At 39.2% G+C, this 22,681-nt stretch overlaps 1 protein-coding gene across 3 annotated transcripts in view; it reads right to left on the bottom strand.

Moving 5' to 3' along the window:
- The window catches only part of DMD (dystrophin), a 3,762,639-nt gene that overhangs the window by 3,102,450 nt on the left and 637,508 nt on the right, over positions 1–22,681 (bottom strand). For all 3 annotated transcript variants that reach the window (XM_077296691.1, XM_077296689.1, XM_077296690.1), the window contains exon 3: positions 1,947–2,039. In XM_077296691.1, the coding sequence (XP_077152806.1) occupies positions 1,947–2,039 (93 nt within the window). The remainder of the gene's footprint in view (positions 1–1,946; positions 2,040–22,681) is intronic.

Here is a 22,681-nt window from a genome sequence, read left to right on the forward strand (position 1 = left end):
CTTTGCCGGTATCGGCCGATACTTTCCGATACCGATACTTTCAAGTATCGGACGGTATCGCTCAACACTACTCGTGTCACATGATCATGGGTCACCGGTGTGTTGGCATGACAGCTGGATGTCTCCTGGAGACCTCTATGGTTGTCAGTGGTGGCTTTCTGTGAGTGCCACTCAGTGGTCGGTGCTCATAGCAAGTGAGTAATTTTGCTATATAGAGGATATCTGATCATCGCCTCTATGTAGCAGAGCTGATTGGGATATGGCAGCTTCTAGTTTCCCATGGAGACTATTGAAGCATGCCAAAAGTAAAAAAATAAAATAAAAATACTGTATATATAAAAAAATGTATACAAAAGTTCAAATCACCCCCCTTTTGTCCCATTCAAAATAAAAGAATAAAAAATCAAACATACACATATTTGGTATTGCCACATTCAGAATCACCCAATCTATCAATAAAAAAAGGATTAACCTGATCGCTAAACGGCATGGCGAGAAAAAAGTCAAAATGACAAGAATTACATTTTTTTGGTTGCCGCGACATTACATTAAAATGCAATAACTGGTTATCAAAAGATTATATTGACACCAAAATGGTATCATTAAAAATGTCAGCTCAGCATGCAAAAAATAAGTCCTCACCCAATCCGAGATCACGAAAAATGGAGACGCTATGGGTATTGGAAAACGGGGCTTTTTTTTCTTACAAAGTTTGGAATTTTTTTCACCACTTAGATAAAAAAGAACGTAGACATGTTTGGTGTCTACGACCTTATGATGACCTGGAGAATCATAATGTCAGGTCATTTTTAGCATTTAGTGAACCTAGTTAAAAAACTAAACAAAAAACAAGTGTGGGTTTCCACTTTTTTGCAATTTCACCCCTCTTGGAATTTTTTTCCCATTTTCTAGTACACAACATAGTAAAATCAATGGTGTCGTTCAAATGTACAACTCGTCCTGCAAAAAACAAGCCATCAAATGGCCATATTAAAGGAAAAATAAAAAAAGTTATGGTTCTGGGAAGAAGGGGAGTGAAAAACAAAAACGCAAAACCGAAAAAAGCTCCGGGGGTTAAGCGATTAACTATTAATTATGGCTTTAAAGGGAACATGTCAGCAGATTTTGGCTATCTAATCTGAGAGCAGCCTAATGTAGGACAGAATAGCCTGGAATAAAATGGCATATCACTTTGTTAACTTGAGCCACAATCAGAGTCTTTAGACAGAATGCAGCAAAGCTAAGAAAGCTAGCCCAACCCCCATCAGTCTCTATATATAGAATATCTATAGATAATAATATTCTTATCAGAGGAGGGGGAGGTCTCAAGCTAGCAGTCTTGCAATTCTGGAGCTGCTGTAGTTAGGCAATGATAATCACCAGGTGATAAAAACAGTGTCAGTAAACAACAGCACACAGCCTATCTTTGTTTTAACCTTTGCCTCATGCTGTCCTTGGATAAAACATCGAACAACTTCTATTTGTACTATCTACTAATGCTAAGACAGTTAAATACTACATTTTACAGTGTGGCACCTATTCTCCTAAAATCTAATAAAACTGATTTATTTTCTCATTTCTTTTTGGACAAAAATTTAGGAGGAAATTCATAAGCTTTATGCTATATCTAGAAATGTTGTGATTTTTTGTCATACCTATAAGCCATGCACAAGTGGAAATAGTGCATAGGATATCAATCCCTCTATTTATATTAAGTGTTTCAAAAAGAGTTAGATGGTTTATTTCTTCATCTTTATTTTAGTGAATATATTAAAAATGTTTAAAGATTTTAAAGAATATGGTTACATTTATTCTAAGTAACAACATATTTTGCTAATCTGATAATCTAGAATTAACGAGTGCTAAAAAACAAAAACTTTAATCTCCTGATACACAAAAGTAAAATACACTAATTCATTAAAAAGCATAGCTTTCTTAAGCCTTACCAGTTTTTGACCAGTGAGGCCTTCAAGAAGATCCAAAAGTCTTCTTCCATCTTGAAGTTCACTGAAGAGATCTTCAATTGGATGTTTCCCAAACTGCAAAGTAAAACAATGTAAACATTTCAAATTCAATTATATTATATTATCTTGCATAAGAACATTTCACTTTTATTACTTAACAATGTTTGGATTTTTCAGATTCAACCCAAATTCGGACTAACATAAATATACAGCTGAATGAAGAGATCCAATAATAATAAAAATCTTTATTAGTAACATGATAAAAACAATGTTTAGAAATAAAAAAAAATGCAAGATGAACATAACAGCAGAGTGCCCAGTAGGCACGCCCCCGAAAGAAGCTGAATTGCAAAATGTGTGTCAGAGTGAGGGGGAAAAGTCTGTTCCGTCCTGCAGGTAACACCTTCTGGCCTTTTACTTAAGAAACAGTTTTTGGTTTTTTTAGCTAATACTTACAAGTTACAAAACTTGCACAGTCTGTTATAATCTGTTCTATTGCCGTGCAAGATGCATTGTCCTATGTAGGGGTTTATATCTTTATCCTGACAGCTACAGAACATCACTCATAACATACACTCACTGGCCACTTTATTAGGTACACCTGTCCAACTTCTTGTTAACACTTAATTTCTAATCATCCAATCACATGGCGGCAACTCAGTGCATTTAGGCATGTAGACATGGTCAAGACAATCTCCTGCAGTTCAAACCGAGCATCAGTATGGGGAAGAAAGGTGATTTGAGTGCCTTTGAACGTGGCATGGTTGTTGGTGCCAGAAGGGCTGGTCTGAGTATTTCAGAAACTGCTGATCTACTGGGATTTTCACGCACAACCATCTCTAGGGTTTACAGAGAATGGTCCGAAAAAGAAAAAAAATCCAGTGAGCGGCAGTTCTGTGGGCGGAAATGCCTTGTTGATGCCAGAGGTCAGAGGAAAATGGGCAGACTGGTTCGAGCTGATAGAAAGGCAACAGTGACTCAAATCGCCACCCGTTACAACCAAGGTAGGCCTAAGAGCATCTCTGAACGCACAGTGCGTCGAACTTTGAGGCAGATGGGCTACAGCAGCAGAAGACCACACCAGGTACCACTCCTTTCAGCTAAGAACAGGAAACTGAGGCTACAATTTGTACAAGCTCATCGAAATTGGACAGTAGAAGATTGGAAAAACGTTGCTTGGTCTGATGAGTCTCGATTTCTGCTGCGACATTCGGATGGTAGGGTCAGAATTTGGCGTAAACAACATGAAAGCATGGATCCATCCTGCCTTGTATGGAGCATCTTTGGGATGTGCAGCCGACAAATCTGCGGCAACTGTGTGATGCCATCATGTCAATATGGACAAAAATCTCTGAGGAATGCTTCCAGCACCTTGTTGAATCTATGCCACGAAGAATTGAGGCAGTTCTGAAGGCAAAAGGGGTCCAACCCGTTACTAGCATGGTGTACCTAATAAAGTGGCCGGTGAGTGTATATCTCCATCATATATAATTATCTGTGTGTTCACATCTGTTCAGGATCCTATTTCTGTTCCTTGGCTATATTCCTTGCAAGTGTGGTTACCAGCTTTTGATATATAATAGAATTTATTTATTTTACATCTTTGATACTACGAGTTCAATATATTCCACACCCTTTACACAGGATGTACAGGTTATACCCCCCTACTGGGCACTCTGTTATTATGGTCATCCTGCATTTTTCTGATTTTTAAACATTGTTTTATTATGTTACTAATAAAGATTTGTATTATTAATGGAACTCTTCATTCGGCTGTATATTTATGTTAGTCCGAATTTGGGTTGAGTCATTTGTTTCAAGTGCCATTGTCTATATATTTTTTGGACACCATTGTATTGAATCAATTGGTCAGATTCAGCAATATGCAGGACTATGACAAAAATACATATAATTGTGTTATTTCTTGTTGGCTTAGATTAATTTCTAGAGAAATTAACTTAGTTAAAAACTCTTTGAAGCCAATTTAACAGTTTGAAACATTACTAGGGTGCAACTATGTTTAGTGGAGCTTTACAGAGAAGGCATGGACACCTGCAGCCTGACAAATTGTCCATAATTTATGCCAAAAAAAGTGGCATGAATTATGGCAGAAAAGTACTCCCGCTAATGACAGAGTCCTTTTAAAAATCTGTCTCATTATACTTCAACAGATCCTGGATCAAGATTTGTGTGCAAAACACCATTCTTCAAAAATTAGGGTCTATTTGTTTTTCTCAAAATAACAGTGAGTACATTTTTCTTACTATAATGGTAAAAGTTCAAAATAGAGCTCATTTTTGCTTGGTGTTTAATGCATTCTATAATACAATTATTATATTGTTTATTCTATTTGATAAAATAAATAGCTAAAAAGTTAATGAAATACAGATACTGTATTTACTATATCTTTTGTAGAAAAGCAGAAACATTTGTAATAACATTTATTACAACCACAACTAACTTTTCAAAACAACAGTAGCTATCCAACCATTACAGGATATAAAAACTTGATCATAAATTTTTGGTGGATGCAATAGAAAAAAATTGTGTGAGATGCTTTTAATGACAAAACTACCATTCATTTCTTATCTGTAATTTTTTAGATTGGTAATCATTTTGCCTAAAAAAATAAATACATTTCAATAAATTCTTGAAAGGCTTATAATTGATTTTTTTTACATAGTCCAAAGCTTATGCATTTTAATTTTGACTCAAAAAATCGAGTGTTAAAATATGGTTCATTCAAAATTTTTAAATAGTGTTCCAATTTGGTTTTATTTTTTTAGTATAAACATAAAAATAGCAATAGATCTAGCTGTTATTATATCACTTTGTAAAAAAAGTCAACTAAGATGAACATAACTTTCAATTTGCATTTAATGTAGACTATAATTATATTCAAAATTCTGCTTTGTTCCCTCTAAACAGCTCATGGCTACAGATTTGACAGTATGAAAAAAAAGAAAAGAAAAGGAATTAACAAATTTAACAAAGCTCCAAGTACTCAAGGTGACTTTCTTTGCAAGCAATACATTTAACATTTGATTTTATTTTTTCAATATTTATTTCATATAGTTTTATACATTTAACAAAGAGTGTTTTAATCCTGAATGGCCACTAAACCACCAACATGAGTGATTATTAAGATGATTTGGTGAATTGCAGACAACTTCAGTGTCATAGTGAAAATCAATACAAGACATATCGGGAGGTTGAACATATCACATTTACATTGAACATTTGGGATTAATTCTAGCTGGAGAAAAAAGAAACTAATTATACCATAATTTTAGCCTTAATCTACAGGTTAATAATGTTACTCACCTGCCCACTCCCGAAAGCTGTGGTAACAAATTTAATTTTTGTTCTCCATGGCAGCATGTGGTTTCAGTCACAGGGGCAGCACTGATTTTGTCACTGCTCTGAACATACAGAGCGGCAGCTGTAGCTGCACCCCTGGTCCTAACTGAAACTGTCTCTGCATTAGTGGTGGCTGTCAATCAGGGCCGGGGGCAGGGTTACAGCCATCGCTCTGTATTGTCAGAGCGGAGATTGAACCAGCACCAGCGCTGCCCCAGTAACTGAAACCAAATGCCTTTCAGGGAGATTAAAGTTAATTTTCTCACCACAACATTTGGCTAAGTGCGAGCACTGGGCAGGTAAGTAATACTATCATCCTTCAGATTAATCCCATACCTGCAGGTTTATAGTGTTTTTTTTTTTCTGGTGACAGGTTCCCTTTAAATTGAAATGTCTCAGCTTTTTAGTTATAGGCTAACTTTCCCTTCATTTTGTGTTCTACACGTTACTGAGTAAAAAAACTGTAAATTTAAAAACACAGAGCATAGTAGTCAGTTGTCATATATACCTTTTGAAAGAATCAATGAACAACTGTAATGGACTACTACAGGTCCTTCTCAAAAAATTAGCATATAGTGTTAAATTTCATTATTTACCATAATGTAATGATTACAATTAAACTTTCATATATTATAGATTCATTATCCACCAACTGAAATTTGTCAGGTCTTTTATTGTTTTAATACTGATGATTTTGGCATACAACTCCTGATAACCCAAAAAAACCTGTCTCAATAAATTAGCATATTTCACCCGACCAATCAAATAAAAGTGTTTTTTAATACCAAACAAAAAAACCATCAAATAATAATGTTCAGTTATGCACTCAATACTTGGTCGGGAATCCTTTGGCAGAAATGACTGCTTCAATGTGGCGTGGCATGGAGGCAATCAGCCTGCGACACTGCTGAGATGTTATGGAGGCCCAGGATGCTTCAATAGCGGCCTTAAGCTCATCCAGAGTGTTGGGTCTTGCGTCTCTCAACTTTCTCTTCACAATATCCCACAGATTCTCTATGGGGTTCAGGTCAGGAGAGTTGGCAGGCCAATTGAGCACAGTAATACCATGGTCAGTAAACCATTTACCAGTGGTTTTGGCACTGTGAGCAGGTGCCAGGTCATGCTGAAAAATGAAATCTTCATCTCCATAAAGCATTTCAGCCGATGGAAGCATGAAGTGCTCCAAAATCTCCTGATAGCTAGCTGCATTGACCCTGCCCTTGATGAAACACAGTGGACCAACACCAGCAGCTGACATGGCACCCCACACCATCACTGACTGTGGGTACTTGACACTGGACTTCAGGCATTTTGGCATTTCCTTCTCCCCAGTCTTCCTCCAGACTCTGGCACCTTGATTTCCGAATGACATGCAAAATTTGCTTTCATCAGAAAAAAGTACTTGGGACCACTTAGCAACAGTCCAGTGCTGCTTCTCTGTAGCCCAGGTCAGGCGCTTCTGCCGCTGTTTATGGTTCAAAAGTGGCTTTACCTGGGGAATGCGGCACCTGTAGCCCATTTCCTGCACACGCCAGACTCAGTCCACTGCTTCCTCAGGTTCCCCAAGGTCTGGAATCGGTCCTTCTCCACAATCTTCCTCAGGGTCCGGTCACCTCTTCTCGTTGTACAGCGTTTTCTGCCACATTGTTTCCTTCCAACAGACTTACCATTGAGGTGCCTTGATACAGCACTCTGGGAACAGCCTATTTGTTGAGAAATTTCTTTCTGGGTCTTACCCTCTTGCTTGAGGGTGTCAATGATGGCCTTCTTGACATCTGTCAGGTCGCTAGTCTTACCCATGATGGGGGTTTTGAGTAATGAACCAGGCAGGGAGTTTTTAAAAGCCTCGGGTATCTTTTGCATGTGTTTAGAGTTAATTAGTTGATTCAGAAGATTAGGGTAATAGGTCATTTAGAGAACCTTTTCTTGATATGCTAATTTATTGAGACAGTTTTTTTGGGTTATCAGGAGTTGTATGCCAAAATCATCAGTATTAAAACAATAAAAGACCTGACAAATTTCAGTTGGTGGATAATGAATCTATAATATATGAAAGTTTAATTGTAATCATTACATTATGGTAAATAATGAAATTTAACACTATATGCTAATTTTTTGAGAAGGACCTGTATATCAAATGTTCTGGCTTTTAAATCTATTTGATGCACATTATTAGGCCCACAAAAATGGAGTGGTGCTTTTTAACCAGATATGAGTGGATTTCCTCAAATTTGCTGTTTTACGCAAATTCAAACATTTTGAGATTCACAAAAAACCCCCTTGCCTGGCACTATATTCTACACTGCTGAAGCATTAGCGAGCTGACATGATTTTGCATTGCTGTTTCATCTTTTTCATAATACCCTACAGCTATAATCTCTTATCATAGCTTGCATGGGGGGTCAGTATCTGGGCTATCTAAGATCACCAGTTCGAATGAAGCACAGTTTGAATGGCAGAGTCGTTTTCCATCTCCAGAGTCACTAGGCATGTCTCTCTCTTTTCTAGAGTGTAAGCTCTTATGGTCACTAGAGTCCTCTCTTTCTCTTCTGCAATGTGTAAGCTATTATGGTTAGCATGATCCTCTCTCTCCTTTAGAGTGTAAGCTGTATGGTCAGCAGGGTCTTTTCTCTCTCCTTTAGATTATATGCTCTTATGGTGAGCGAGATATTTCCCCTCCCTCCTGTAGAGACTACTTTCATATGGTGAGTGGAGTTCTCTCTCTCTCTCTCTCTCTCTCACACCTGTTAAGTGCAAGCTGTTATGGTCATATGCATTCTCTTTTAGTCCTTCTTGTCCCCATTTGCACTAATGCATTCACTGTAAATCACATTTTTCGGGAAAATTCCGGAAGTTGGTGAATAAAACCTTCAAAAGATCCGCTAATCTTTAGGCACAACATAAAATTATTACAAATTAAACATATACATATTTGTAAGTGATAACCAACAAAAAACTCTGCCGCCCAGCTGTTTCAATATACAATAGGTATGTAGATTTATTGTTTTTAATGTGAAGTCTTAAAAAAATTCATTTATCTGATCCTCAATAGCAAACATGGCCCAATCCTTAACTAACCAATTAAGAAGCTGAGCTACAGTATATCTGTACATATCATCTGATGAAGAATTTCTAATTGTTTTCTATGTGATGGCTTCATGTCCTCTCATAGTTCACGTACATACCACAGATTTTAAAGTATCAAAGGCATTTAGATGCTTTAGAATACCAATGGAGGCTTAGATTTGTCACTACTAACAATCATTTTATTTTATTGTGCCAAATAGCAATGAAGCCATTAAAAATGATATTTATGTAAGCATTCTTTGAGAATTAGTCTTCAACATGTATCAGTAGGAAGAAGCAAAGCATTCATACTTAGCTTTCTCATAAGCTATTTATCTGAAAGAATCATTTACGCCACGAACAATGTTACATTCACAAATACAGCATATAATTATATCCAAATGAGGAATTTCAAAACAGCAAATATCAAAAGGAAAAAATAATATCTAACTCAATGGCTATTATTTCTCCACATATTTTTAACATGTGGTGTATGATCATAGTATTAAATGCTTTACACTATTTCAGTGTGTCTCATTCACAGGGAATTTGAAACAGTTGTTATTCTGCCTTGGTAAAAATCACTTTCTTGAAGAGTCATTGCTACTAAGCACAAAATTTCCCGTCAATCAACTAGACTATAATTACAATAATGAATGCCTTATAAAGGATTTCTAAAAATGCTTCAGCATCTGAAATATTCAAAGGGAAACTGAGCAAGCATTACAAAAATATTCCAGAATATTATTAAGTAGGATTCTTAAACTGCTGCTAGAAGAACCTAATCCACCAGTCATCATATTTATCAACATAGGGTTATCCATCTTTATTTTACATGCAGTAATGGTAATTAAAAGAAGTGTGAAATACATTTATGTGACGTAAAATCTATTTAAATTTATCAGGCTTAAAAGCAGTTGGGTAAGTTAAAAAAAAGGCATTATATTTAATACCTGGAATCAAATATTCTTTTATGTCTATAGTTGCAATCAAATACTGCATACGTTATTCCCTCAAGATGCTTTGCCAGGCTTTTCCTATAGCCACCTCAAGATCTTGGAAGAAGATACAAGAGGAGATAAGAAGGACTAGATGGCAAACTGTGACAGCTGGACAGTTAAGCTTTTAGGTGACTATATTTTTTCATTCACCATTTTGCTCATGGCAAAAATTTGAACTATCCACCGTAAATTACCCATAGGTAAACATTAGATGCGGTAAAACCGCATCTAATGATTAGTCACATGAGTAGTAAGCTCGTAAACGCAGCTTACTACGCATGTCTCCTAATTTACATGTGGGCTAACCTGTCCCACCGCCGGAGGTAACCGTCCACTGCAGTTCTCGCGATAACTTATCTTATCGTGAGAACTGTCATGCACTTGACCGGGGGATATATCCAGTCACTAGTCTGTTTCTCACCATCAGCTGATTGTGAGAACGCTGCAGTGTTGGTGATCGCTGGAGAGTTATCTACAGCGATCATCTACAAGCTCTGCTATGTCTGGATGTCAGGCATCCAGATGTAGCAGAGCTGGACTCGTTGTGGGACACTCGTTACTAAGGACTACGTCAGACTCAGGGAGTATACTGTTGGTTTATTATTTTTCTTTTTTTCTAGGAGACGAGGGCTTCGCTTGGATTACCAGTTCAATAAAAATATGGTTAAAACTGTGAGTTGTTTTATTTCATTAAAATACTTTATTCTGCATGTGTGTGTTTTATTAACCCTTTACCAAGTAGAGGATTAGTAATGGATAAGTATCTTATTGACACCTCTCCATTACTAAGGCGGCTTAATGTCACCTTACAAAGGTGACATTAACGACTTATTACCCCCATATCCCACTGCTACTGGGGAGTGGGAAGAGAGAGGCTAAGCGCCGAAATTGGCACATCTTACAGATGCGCCATTTCTGGGGTGGCTGGGAGATGGTATTTGTAGCCAAGGGGGCCAATATCCATGGTCCATTCCTAGGCTATGAATATCAGCCCGCAGCTGTCTGCGTAGCCTTTCTGGCTATAAATTATAGGGGGACCCCACATCATTTTTTTGGGGGGTCCCCCTATTTTAATAGCCAGTAAAGGCTAAATATACAGCTGCGGACTGATATTCATAGCCTGGGATTATCCATGGGTATTAACCCCTTCCCAGGCTACAAACATCGGTCTCCCAGTTGCTGGCTTTCCCTCTCTGGCGCAAAAAATTGCGCGGGAGCCCACGCCATTTTTTAAAAAATTTTTGGTAAGTTAAACGGATATTGCTTTTAAGGCTGGGATCACATATGCGAGTCTCGCATCTCAATATCCGGCACTGCTGCTGGCACTCAGGAGCGGAGCTTGCAGCTGTACAGAAATACATGCAACAGCACGCTCCGCTCCAGAGTGCCGGCGACAGTGCCTGATATTAAGATGCGAGACTCGACTGAGTTTCCCGCATGTGTGATCCCGGCCTAACTCTTTATGTACCATTTTATTATATTTTTTACTACACATCGGGCTTGGTATTATCTAACTATCTATCTATCTATCTATCTATCTATCTATCTATCTATCTATCTATCTATCTATCGTATCTATCTATTATCTATATATTATCTATCTATTATCTATCTATCGTATCTATCTATTATCCATCTATCTATCGATATATATCTATCTAGCTATCTATAGATATATCTATTTATAAATAGATAGATAGATAGATAGGTAGATACGATAGATATGATAGATCTTTCTATCTATTATCCATCTATTATCTATCTATCGATATCTATCTATATAGCTATCATCTATCTGTTATCTATCATCTATCTGTCTGTGTGTGTAAACATTATTCTTCAATGGAGTATGTAAATGAAGAGGTTGGACAAGAAATGACATCACAATTCTTTTTTTTTTTGCATATCTTTATTTAGCTTGCAAAAACACACAAATCCGCATGAGAAAATCGCATGTAAAAAAACATCAAAAACGCAGGTGACCTGCCAATGACCTCAGGTGCAGATTTGGTGCAGATTTTATCTGCATGAAATCCTGAGCAAATCCTGATGCAATCCTGACCGTGGAAACATACCCTAAGGGTACCGTCACACAGTGGCATTTTTATCGCTACAACGGCACGATTCGTGACGTTCTAGCGATATCGTTACGATCTCGCAGTGTCTGACACGCTACTGCGATCAGGCACCCAGCTGAGAATCGTACGTCGTAGCACATCGTTTGAAACTTTCTTTCGTCGCTGGATCTCCCGCTGTCATCGCTGGATCGTTGTGTGTGACAGCGATCCAGCGATGCGTTCGCTGGTAACCAGGGTAAACATCGGGTTACTAAGCACAGGGCCGCGCTTACTAACCCGATGTTTATCGTGGTTACCAGCGTAAAAGTAAAAAAAAAAAAACCGTACATACTCACCATCTGATGTCCGTCAGGTCCCTTGCCGTCTGCTTTCCGCTCTGACTGTCTGCCGGCCAGAAAGTGAGAGCAGATCACAGCGGTGACGTCGCCGCTGCGCTCTGCTCTCACTGTACGGCCGGATCTCAGTCACAGCGGGAAGCAGACTGCAAGGGACCGGACGGACATCAGATGGTGAGTATGTACGTTTTTTTTTTTTTACTTTTACGCTGGTAACCACGGTAAACATCGGGTTACTAAGCGCGGCCCTGCGCTTAGTAACCCGATGTTTACCCTGGTTACCCGGGGACTTCGGCATCGCTCCAGCGCCGTGATTGCACAGTGTGACCGCAGTCTACGACGCTGGAGCGATAATCATACGACGCTGCGACGTCACGGATCGTGCCGTCGTAGCGATTAAAATGGCACTGTGTGACGGTACCCTTAGGGTATGTTTCCACGTTCAGGAAATGCTGTGTGTTTGACGCTGCGTAGAGACATAGCGTCAAACACACAGCATCCAGATGTTACAGCACAGTGGAGGGGAATTTATGAAATCCCATCTCAACTATGCATAGTAACACGCATCTGGCGGCTCTGCGATTCCGGACATGCTCCAGATGTCTTTTTAGATCGTGGCATGTCCATTTACCTTGCGGTGACGCTGCGCCGTTGCAAGGTAAAACACAGGGCCCTATGTGTGGGGTGTGATGATTCCAGATGTGTGCAATGAACACATCCGGCATCATCGTGTCTACAGAAGGGGGTGGAGCTTTGGGCGGAGTGGGTTTTCCACTCCGTCCAAACCGCAGGCCATCCTGAACGTGGACACATACCCTTATATATATAGTTAATATAGTTAGGCAAGTTTAGCAGCAATTACACAAGTTTCATCAATATAAGGCATAGAACAGTTAATTAATATGTTTATATTGAAAAATAATTGCACCAGAGTGTTATGTGCAAATATCTACTTTGCACACAAAGATTGATGGAGTTGCATATCAGTCTAAGTATGCTTTTCACTATCTTAATAAACAAATTTTCACACTTCAGTGCTCCTCACAGCCTTTATAGTCCCTAGTCCTGCTTGTAATTTCTTTATAGCTTGAATGGTTGCTGCTTATGCTGCCCTCCAGCTAACATCTATGAATTTGTTGAAGAATAGACACTTTGAATATTGCATTTTTACTAGATATAGCATAAAAGTACTTGATAGGACAATATACAATTTAAGAAGAAAAAAGCAGCAGCAAAAGGAAACACATTCGCAGCAACCTTCACTATTTTTTGATATTTGCTTTGAATTACTATTTATAAAACATACCAGTATATATATATATATATATATATATATATATATATATATATATACTGTAATTCTACATACCCTTGTTAAAATGCCAGGTTTATGTTATGTAAAAAAATCATACCAAGAAGAATAATTTCAAAATTTTTTCCACTTAACAATGTTAACTGAAATCATCTAGAGAGGGGAAAATACCAAAACTAAAATAATGTGGTTGCTTAATTGTGAACACCCTCTTTATATTGGAAGAGGTGGTTATGCTCATAATTAGAAAATCACATTTAACTCCTCTTCTACCCCCCAAGGTGGTTTGCACATTAATGACCAAGCTAATTTTTACCATTTTGACCAGTGTCAATTTATGAGGTAATAAAGCTAAAATGTTTCAATGGATCCCACTGATTCTGAGAAAAAAAGACAAGAACAATCCTGGGTGTCTATAAATGTCTAAATGCCGTGTAAAAAACCCAGAGAAAAGAAAAAACTAGGATTGATGAAGAAAAATATCAAAATGTATTACCAATAATATAATAAACACAGTAGAAAAAAATGAATAAAGAAGCACATTGGTATGAAAGACGGCAAAATAAAAGGGATAAGAGGTGAAGGATGGAAACAGTTGTAGCCCCTTATAAAGACTCATATAGCTCCTTACATTATGTGTCCTGGCAGCATAAACTGCACACTGTCAATAGTAGTGAACTAGGTAGTGAAATAAGTGTCTGTTATAATTTACCTAATTATCACAAAAAACAGAGGATTTTGTGGGATTATGGACTTGTAGCTGTCAGATAAGATAAGAAATATGATATAAATTGCAGATCTCAAATATTGACATACAGTCAAACATACAGTCAAGCTCATTAAAAACTTTCTCCAGTGTAAAGAAGAACAAGGAATCTTGGGAGTGTTGATATGGCTCGCACAGAGCAGTGATTTTAACATCATTGTACATGTCTGTGAATACAGGAAGGATTTACGAAAGCCTGCATCCACAGAAGGTATGGTACAGTCTCTTCAAAAAACTGCATGTAAGTGTGCATAGAAAGAAGAAGACATCACACCAAGTATTGTTCTGATTTAGATTTCTCTTTTGTTCATCCACTTTGCAATTACTAAATTGATTAAAAAAAAATTAACTCTAATATTTTTTAAAAGAACTCAAGAATGGGGTTGTCAGGAACTTAAAGTAAACCTGTCACTAGGTTTGGCAGATATAAGATATAGCCACAGCCTTTCAGAGCTCATCTACAGCATTCTATAATGCTGTAGATAAGCCCCCAATCCGACCAGAAAGAGAAGAAAAATTAGCTTTATTATACTCACCCGCAGGCGTAATTATCTGCCCTGTTGAGGGCAGAGGAAGGTACTGCAGTGTGCAGGCAGTGAGAAAGGTCAGAGAGGCCTGGTGCCTGCTCACTGCAGTACTTTCCTCTGCCCTCAATAGATAAGATAAGTACACCTGTGCAGGAGAGCGATGCCGGGGAGCCATGATGCAACCAGGAGGGCAGCGATCATAAGAAGATGGGAGGCGCAGGACCCAGACCTGCAGCACCCATCATAGCAGACTGCCCCAGGTGAGAATAATAAAACTTATTTTTCTTATCTTTCAGGTTGGATCAGGGGCTTATCTAGAGAATACTGTAGATAAGCCCTGAAAGGCAGTGGTCATATCCTATATCAGTGACAGGTTTGCTTTAAATAGTGACTATTTGTGTTTTAGTTTATAATTTTAGATATGGTTCTCCCTGTTTGCAGCATTTTCCTTATTTTAGACAACAGCAGGGAACCTGCCTTCAGGATTGTGCTTAGTAACCTACACACAGTGTCATGTTGACACCATTATACTAATTAAAATGATACCTTGGTTGATGAAATCCGTCTTGTGGTTTTTGTTTCATCATTATTTTCAGTTTTGAGTTAATGATATGCTCGTGCTCGGGGACGGCCTGTGGGGGGGCTTCATGTGGTGCTCTACTTACATATTCATCAATATAGCTTCTAACAGGTCAATGATCCCTCAGTGACCTGCCCATTATTTTACATAATGAATATTATATATATTTAAAAAAAACAGATCACCTTCAGCAGGCAGGCATCGGCAGCGACACCTGCACTGCAGCTGCATGATCACATCTGTAATGTGTATTTAATTAGATTTTTTGATGATTTACATTAATTCATAGAAAACAAAATCATCCTGAAAATGGTGGTGACTGCACCTGTGCAGTAGCAGCTATTGGCGATCCGATAGCTGCTGAGTCGCCATCTTGCTAGAGAGAAAAAATTGCCTCTTCCAAGATGGCACCACCAGCTCCTGCCCAATAGCTTCTATCGTAACTCGGATAGCTGTTGCTGTCCAGGCGCCAGCTGTGCCATCTTGTTAGAGAAACAAAAAGTTATTTCCATAAAGATGGTGCTGGCTGCTACTGCACAGTTTCCGGCGATGATATCTTGGAGGAGGCAATTTTTTTTCTCTAGCAAGATGGTGCCGCCGGTGCCTGCAGAGTAGCAGCTAACGTATTGAGAATAGCTGATAATGCAGAGGCACAGCCGGCGCTGTTTTCAAACAGATTTTTTTTAGTGAATTAATGTATATCAGCAGAAAGTGATTTTTTTAAAAAAAATATAAATAATATTCATTATGCAAAATAGGGGGCAGGTCATTGAGGGATCAGTGACCTGCCAGAAGCCATACTGATGAATACCTAAGCAGAGCAGCACATAAAGTTTCCCCCACAGACCGCCCCCCGAGCATAGGCATATCATTAACTCAACACTGAAAAAAAAGATTAAACAACAACCACAAGACGGATTTCATCACCCAAGGTATCATTTTAATCAATATAAAAGTGCCAACCTGACGCTGTCTGTAGGTTACTGTGCACAATCCTGCTGCCAAAACATAAAATGAAGAAGAAAATGAAATAGGCATCAGTGGGAAGAGATGAAAGATAGCAAGCATTGATATTAATATTTAAATAACCTTATACATATATTGCATTTCTTATCTTCTATCAGTTTCCAGTTAAAGCATATGTAAAACCTTTTCTGTACTGAAAAGTTCCTGATTGCCTACACTTCCAGAGATTTGTAGTATCATGCTATATACAGATATTGAAAGGAATGCAGGAAGATTCAAACTCTGAAGACTATTAATTTTCTATTTCATTTTCATTTTGGTAAATAACATTAACTAGAATAATAACTAACTTGTTTTTGGTCAAGTTGCAAAATAATAAAACAAACTTTGATATTGAGCCGAGGGATACAGTTTGTAAAAACAATATTATTCCAAATGGTATCTGAGTTTTTTTACAATGTTACATGACATTTCAGAAATAATGAGCAATTGATAAACTTGCAAAGTTGTAATGCCTCCTACAGAAATCAATTGAGTAAAATCAATTTATTTAGAAATGCTACATTATATGACAGGTCAATGAGATACCAGAATCACTTGCTTTGAATACTGCCACTGATTGCCAAGAGGAGGCGGATTCGGGTCACTGCAACCTTGGTAGAATCAGATCCTCTCTGTGGTACAAATGCCGAGGACTGAAAGATTTGTAACAGCACATATCAGGAACTCTGTGTACTATTCATTCTAAAGAACTTTGCTATTTATATATTACGACAGCTTTTGTACAGTATTTTATTTTACAGGAAAATATTGTTTTCCCAGTAGCTTTACATTATTACTTTACAGAAATATGTATAATAATGAGCTATTTAAGAACTTGCAGAAATTCTTATATTAAAGTATGATAAATTTGAGAAATCTACTTTTTCATTTGGACTAAAAAATCAGATGTTGTTGTTAATTTATTCACCAAAGTTCTGGAAAAAATGATCATGTGTGATTTTATACTGTATGCTAAAACTTCCTATTATAAGAAAAGAAAATCAAAATTAAACATTGAATGTGTGCCACTGCATTACACAGTGAATAAATGGATGCTTATCTGAAAGCTCCATGATTTAGCGCAGAGACCCTTATTCCAGCAATTTAGCACTCACTAGGCTGCTTACTGTTGTTTAGATAAAAATCATTATTTTATTTGCCACATATCTACCAGTACTTATTTAATAGAGATCTCAAGATTAGGGAGGACAATTTGGCAGCAGGTTTACTAGTCCTCTAAATGATAATCTCCTGCTGATAAAACAGTGATTTTATTGAAACTACAGCAAAGACACCAGTAAGGCTAGTTTCACACTAGCGTTAACTGCAATACGTCGCAAATGCGTCGTTTTGCCGAAAATACGCATCCAGCAAAAGTTCTTGCTGGATGCGTTTTTTCGTCATAGACTAACATTAGCGACGCATTAGCGACGCATTTGCGACGCATTGCCAAACGTCGCGTCCGTTTTGCGACGCTTGGGCGTGTGGTAGCGGACCGTCGGGAGAAAAAAACCTTACATGTAACGTTTTTTGCTCCCGACGGTCCGCTTTTTCCGACCGCGCATGCGCGGCCGGAACTCCGCCCACACCTCCCCGCACTTCCCCGCACCTCACAATGGGGCAGCGGATGCGTGGGAAAAATGCATCTGCTGCCCCCGTTGTGCGGCGGGGACAACGCTAGCGTCGGGGACCTCGGCCCGACGCACGGCGACGGGCCGAGCCCGACGCTAGTGTGAAACTAGCCTAAGCGACACATCACGAGAATCAGGGTCTTTGTCAGTACATGTTCCTCTCAGATTCTGTACCAAAAACCTGGTGACAGCTTCCCTTTAAAAATGATAATGCTTCCTACACTAAACTAACTAAACAGAGATGATTTATCTTAGCTTTTACACCAGAAAATTAGTGTTAAATGTTTTTAAAAGCCACAATATTTTACCAAACACAGAGCTGCACATAACTTTGACAGTTTTGTTATTTTCATGCCAGTTTAAAGCATTTTTGTCAAAATGATGGGACAGCCATGGCTACACATTCCCAATATTTTTTGCAAAATTTTGAGTGTTTATTATTAGTGATGAGCAAGTGTACTCGTTGCTCGGGTGACCTCCGAGTATTTATGACTGCTCGGAGATTTAGTTTTCATCATGGCAGCTGAATGATTTGCAGCTACTAGCCAGGCTGAGTACATGTGGGGGTTGCCTGGTTGCTAGGTAATCCCCACATGTAATCAAGCAGGCCAGTAGCTGTAAATCATTCAGCTGCTGCAATGAAAACTAAATCTCCAAGCAGTCATAAATACTCGGAGGTCACCTGAGCGTGCTCGGGAAAACCTGAGCAGCGAGTACATTCGCTCATCACCATTTATTATGCCAAAAATGCTACTGTATTCCAGTCCCAGATGCACGAAAGCACAGGCTACAAAGAACATGCAGCAAGATCATTCAGTGGAGTAAGCCTCTTAATAAATTTGGCACATCGCAGTCCAGTAAGTCCATAATTTAGACTGGCGTGGACAATGCAAGTTTTAATTAGCCCCAATGAATTCATTATAGATCTGAGGAGCCAGAATTTTTGACATAGAAGTCCATTTAGTTATATGTAGCAGGAATTGTATGTCACAAAAATAAAAATGCAAATCTGTGTCAATGTGTTCAAAACAGCTTATGTTTCTGGCATATGCATATTGGTTAAGAAATTGCTACATTATACATTGACATATGTATGAACATATGTAGTGCAGTTATTGCTGACAAATGAAGGTGTCCATGTATAGCAACTTGGATCTGATAGAAAGACTTTCCTCCATCTTGACTGTCCTCTGTTGAACAACATGACACATTGAGGGATATAAAATGTTATACATAATATCATTAATGCACAAGACAGTTTGCATTCTTAGATTGGTTCAAAGGTAGAGAGTTGGGACTTGCATTGAAATAAACCGAGAACAACATCTGCATGGAGTCAATGTTTACCACATTTGCTTTTTTTTCTGCGTAAATTTTCTCCCACATTCCAAAGACATACAGAGGCATGTAAAAGTTTGGGCACCCTTATTGTTATTGTGAACAGTTAAGCTAGTTGAGGATGAAATGATCTCTAAAAGACTTAAAGTTAAAGATGATACATTTACTTTGTGTTAGGGTTGGCGGAACGCGCCAAATAAATATATTAATAAGGTGCATTCGTCACCCGTGGTCCACCGTGCAGAGATGGAAACCGCTGCTAGGCAATGGTGGACACTATATGGTAGAGCACCAAACACACATGCAGGTTAAATGTCACCCGGTGTGAACAGCGGCGAACTCTGTTGCTCCAGAGTCACAGCAAAATAAAATAATGCTATTCCCTGTTTGCTGTGACCAGGCACAGCAGATTTAGCGCAAGTGTGGTCACAAGACTCAGCACCTAGGATGCTGGGGTAAGAGCTGGACTGGACACACTATGCGCATGGCGTCGCACTGGCGATGCCACTACCTGGTGCTGATTCTGACTCCAATCTCCCTAGTACTAATGCAACAAACAGAGTGCAGGGAATCATTAGGAGCTTTCACCAGAGTCATTCACACATGCACACACAAACTTGTCATGGTCAATACTAGCGCACGCCCATACTGCCGTGAGATCCTTTTATAGATGCCAATCTGCAAGGACCTTGCTAGTAAGCCAATCCAGACTCATTTGAGGACCTGGGCATGTGACCCCCAACCACCAATAAGTGGTCATCTCATGGGCATGCTCACAAGGACAAAAGCTGGACTTAGTCCCAGAAACGTCTGCTCACCGCTGTCTAATGCTGGTTGCTATAGTTGAATCTGTAGAGGCAGCAGAAACCAGATGCACAGCTCTAGACTTCGCAAGACTCTGGGACCAATGTCTTTGCTGAGCAGAGTCCTTTGTGGTTGAGACAAAATGGGAGACCGCAGAATACATGTCTTGGAATTCCCCCTGTGCAGTGGGAGAATCCTGACGCCTAACACTTTTTATTGTTTTATTATTATTTTATTTTAGAAAAAAAAAAATTATTTTTCAGATTTTAAAAATCACAAAAATGGAAAAGGTTTGATGCAAATGTTTTGGCACCCTGCATGATTAGTACCTGGTAGAACCCCCTTTTGAAATTATCACAACTTGTAAATGTGTTTTGTAGCCAGACAAGTTTTTTTAATTCATTCTTTCTTGGAAAATTTTGCACTTCTTTGAGATTTCTGGGTCATCTCACATGCACTGATATTTTGAGGTCTAGCCACAGATTTTAAATAATGTTCAGATCAGGGGACTATGAGGGCCATTGTAAAACCTTCAGATAGCTCCTTTTGAGGTAGTCTATTGTGGATTTTGTCTTGTGTTTAGGATTATTGTAGAAGCCATCCTCTTTTCAGCTTCAGCTTTTGTACAGATGGTGTCATGTTTGCATTAAGAATTTGTTGAAATTTCATTGAATCCATTTTTCCCTCTACCCGTGAAATGTTACCCGTGAAATTGCCTGCATCATAGACCAAAGCAAGATAGATCTAACCCCATGTTTAATGGTTGGTGAGATGTTCTTTTCCAAAAATTCTGTGCTCTTTTTTCTCCACACATACCTTTGATCATTGTGCCCAAAGTGTTGTATTTTAACCTCATCAGTCCATAGAATTTGCTTACAAAATGCATCAGGCTCATTTAGGTGTTCTTTTGCATACTTTTGACCCTGAATTTTATGGTGAGAATGCAGGACAGGCTTTTTTCTTCCATTAATTCATAAAGGCCATATTTGTGCAGTTTTCTCTGAACAGTAGAACAATGTACCACAACTCCAGACTGCTAAATCTTTTTGATAGGACCCGTTGAAATGCAGAAGGCGTGAAACAGCCATTGTCCAGAGTTTATCTCGTGAGTATCTTCTTGCAGGCATGTTTTAATTAAGTGTACCAATTAAGGAAGTTTTTTTTTAAGATCAGTGAGTGCAACCATTTATCTTTTTGGGACATTATTTGCATAGCTTTTCTCAACGTCTGCACCCATAATGCTTGGACCTGACACCCATAATGTGGTGGTGCACCATCTTGCTAGAAAAAACTCAGGGAATGTGCCATCTTCAGTGCATAACTGAACAGTTTCCAGGAAAGTGGATTGGTCATCGTGGGGCGGTTGAATGGCCACCAAGGTCTCCTCATCTGACTCCATTAGACTTTTATCTTTGGGGTCATCTGAAGGCAATTGTCTGTGCTGTGAAGATACAAGATGTGCAGCATCTGAAACAATGGATACTGGAAGCCTGTGCTAGCATTTCTTCTGCGGTGTTGCTATCAGTGTGTCAAGAGTGGGAGAAGAGGGTTGCATTGACAATCCAACACAATGGGCAGCACTTTGAACACGTTTTGTAAGTAGTCATAAACTTGTAAATAACTCATGAAAGAATAAAGTTACGTTAAAACCAAGCACGCCATTATTTTTCTTGTGAAATTCTCAATAAGTTTGATGTGTCACATGTCCCTCTTCCCATTGAAAAAATAAAGTTGGATCCAAAATAGCCAACTTCAAAATAGCCACCATGGTCACCACCCATCTTGAAAAGTTTTACCACTCCAATATACTAATGTGCCACAAACAGGAAGTTGATATCACCAACCATTACCATTTTATTTAGGTGTATCCATAGAAATGGCCCATCCTGCAGAAATAGAAAAGCATACTTATGAACAATTGAATCTGGAAAACTGTATATACTGTTTAATTGTACAACCAGCAATGTATGGCCTCCATGCTTGCTCTTTCAGACAGTATTACCATATATACTAGAGTATAAGCTGACCCAAATATAAGCTGAGGTACCTACTTTTGCCATGAAAAACTGGGTAAGCTTATTGACTCGAGTATAAGCGAGGTATGCATTGTCCCCTCAACCCTATCATGGTATGCATGGCTCCCCCATCCCTTTCATGGTATGCATGGCTCCCTGTCCCTATCACTGTATGCATGGCTCCCCAGTCCCTGTCATTGTATGCATGGCTCTCCAGTCCCTGTCATTGTATGCATGGCTCCCCCATCCCTGTCCTGGTATGCATGGCTCCCCTGTCCCTGTCATTGTATGCATGGCTCCCCAGTCCTTGTCCTGGTATGCATGGCTCCCCAGTCCCTGTCATTGTATGCATGGCTCCCCAGTCCCTGTCCTGGTATGCATAGCTCCCCTGTCCCTGCCATTGTTTGCATGGCTCCCCAGTCCCTGTCCTTGACTGCATGGCTCCCCAGTCCCTGTCCTTGTATGCATGGCTCCCCAGTTCCTGTCCTGGTGTGCATGGCTCCCCAGTTCCTGTCCTGGTGTGCATGGCTCCCCAGTCCCTGTCCTGGTGTGCAAGGCTCCCCAGTCTCTCTTCTGGTATGCATGGCTCCTTATCCCCTTATCCCTGTGTATGATTCCTGTTAAAAGAAATGAAAAAATTTTATTTACCTGCCTGCGCTCCCTCGTGGCATTGCATCTTGTTCCGGCTTCAAGCAGCTCTTCCTGCTGAGCAATCACGTCACCCCGCTCATTAAGGTAAAGAATATGCACGCCACGCCTATTGGAGTGGAGAGGCATGCATATTCATTACCTTAATGAGTGGGGCCACGTGATCACTGGGCTGGAAGAGCTGCAGGCGCCAGGCGCCAGAGCGAGATGCAGTGCCAGCACCAAGGGCACACCGGTAGGTGAGTATG

This window comes from Ranitomeya variabilis, chromosome 3 (genome assembly GCF_051348905.1).
Source record: "Ranitomeya variabilis isolate aRanVar5 chromosome 3, aRanVar5.hap1, whole genome shotgun sequence".
Classification (NCBI taxonomy): Eukaryota; Metazoa; Chordata; class Amphibia; order Anura; family Dendrobatidae; genus Ranitomeya; species Ranitomeya variabilis.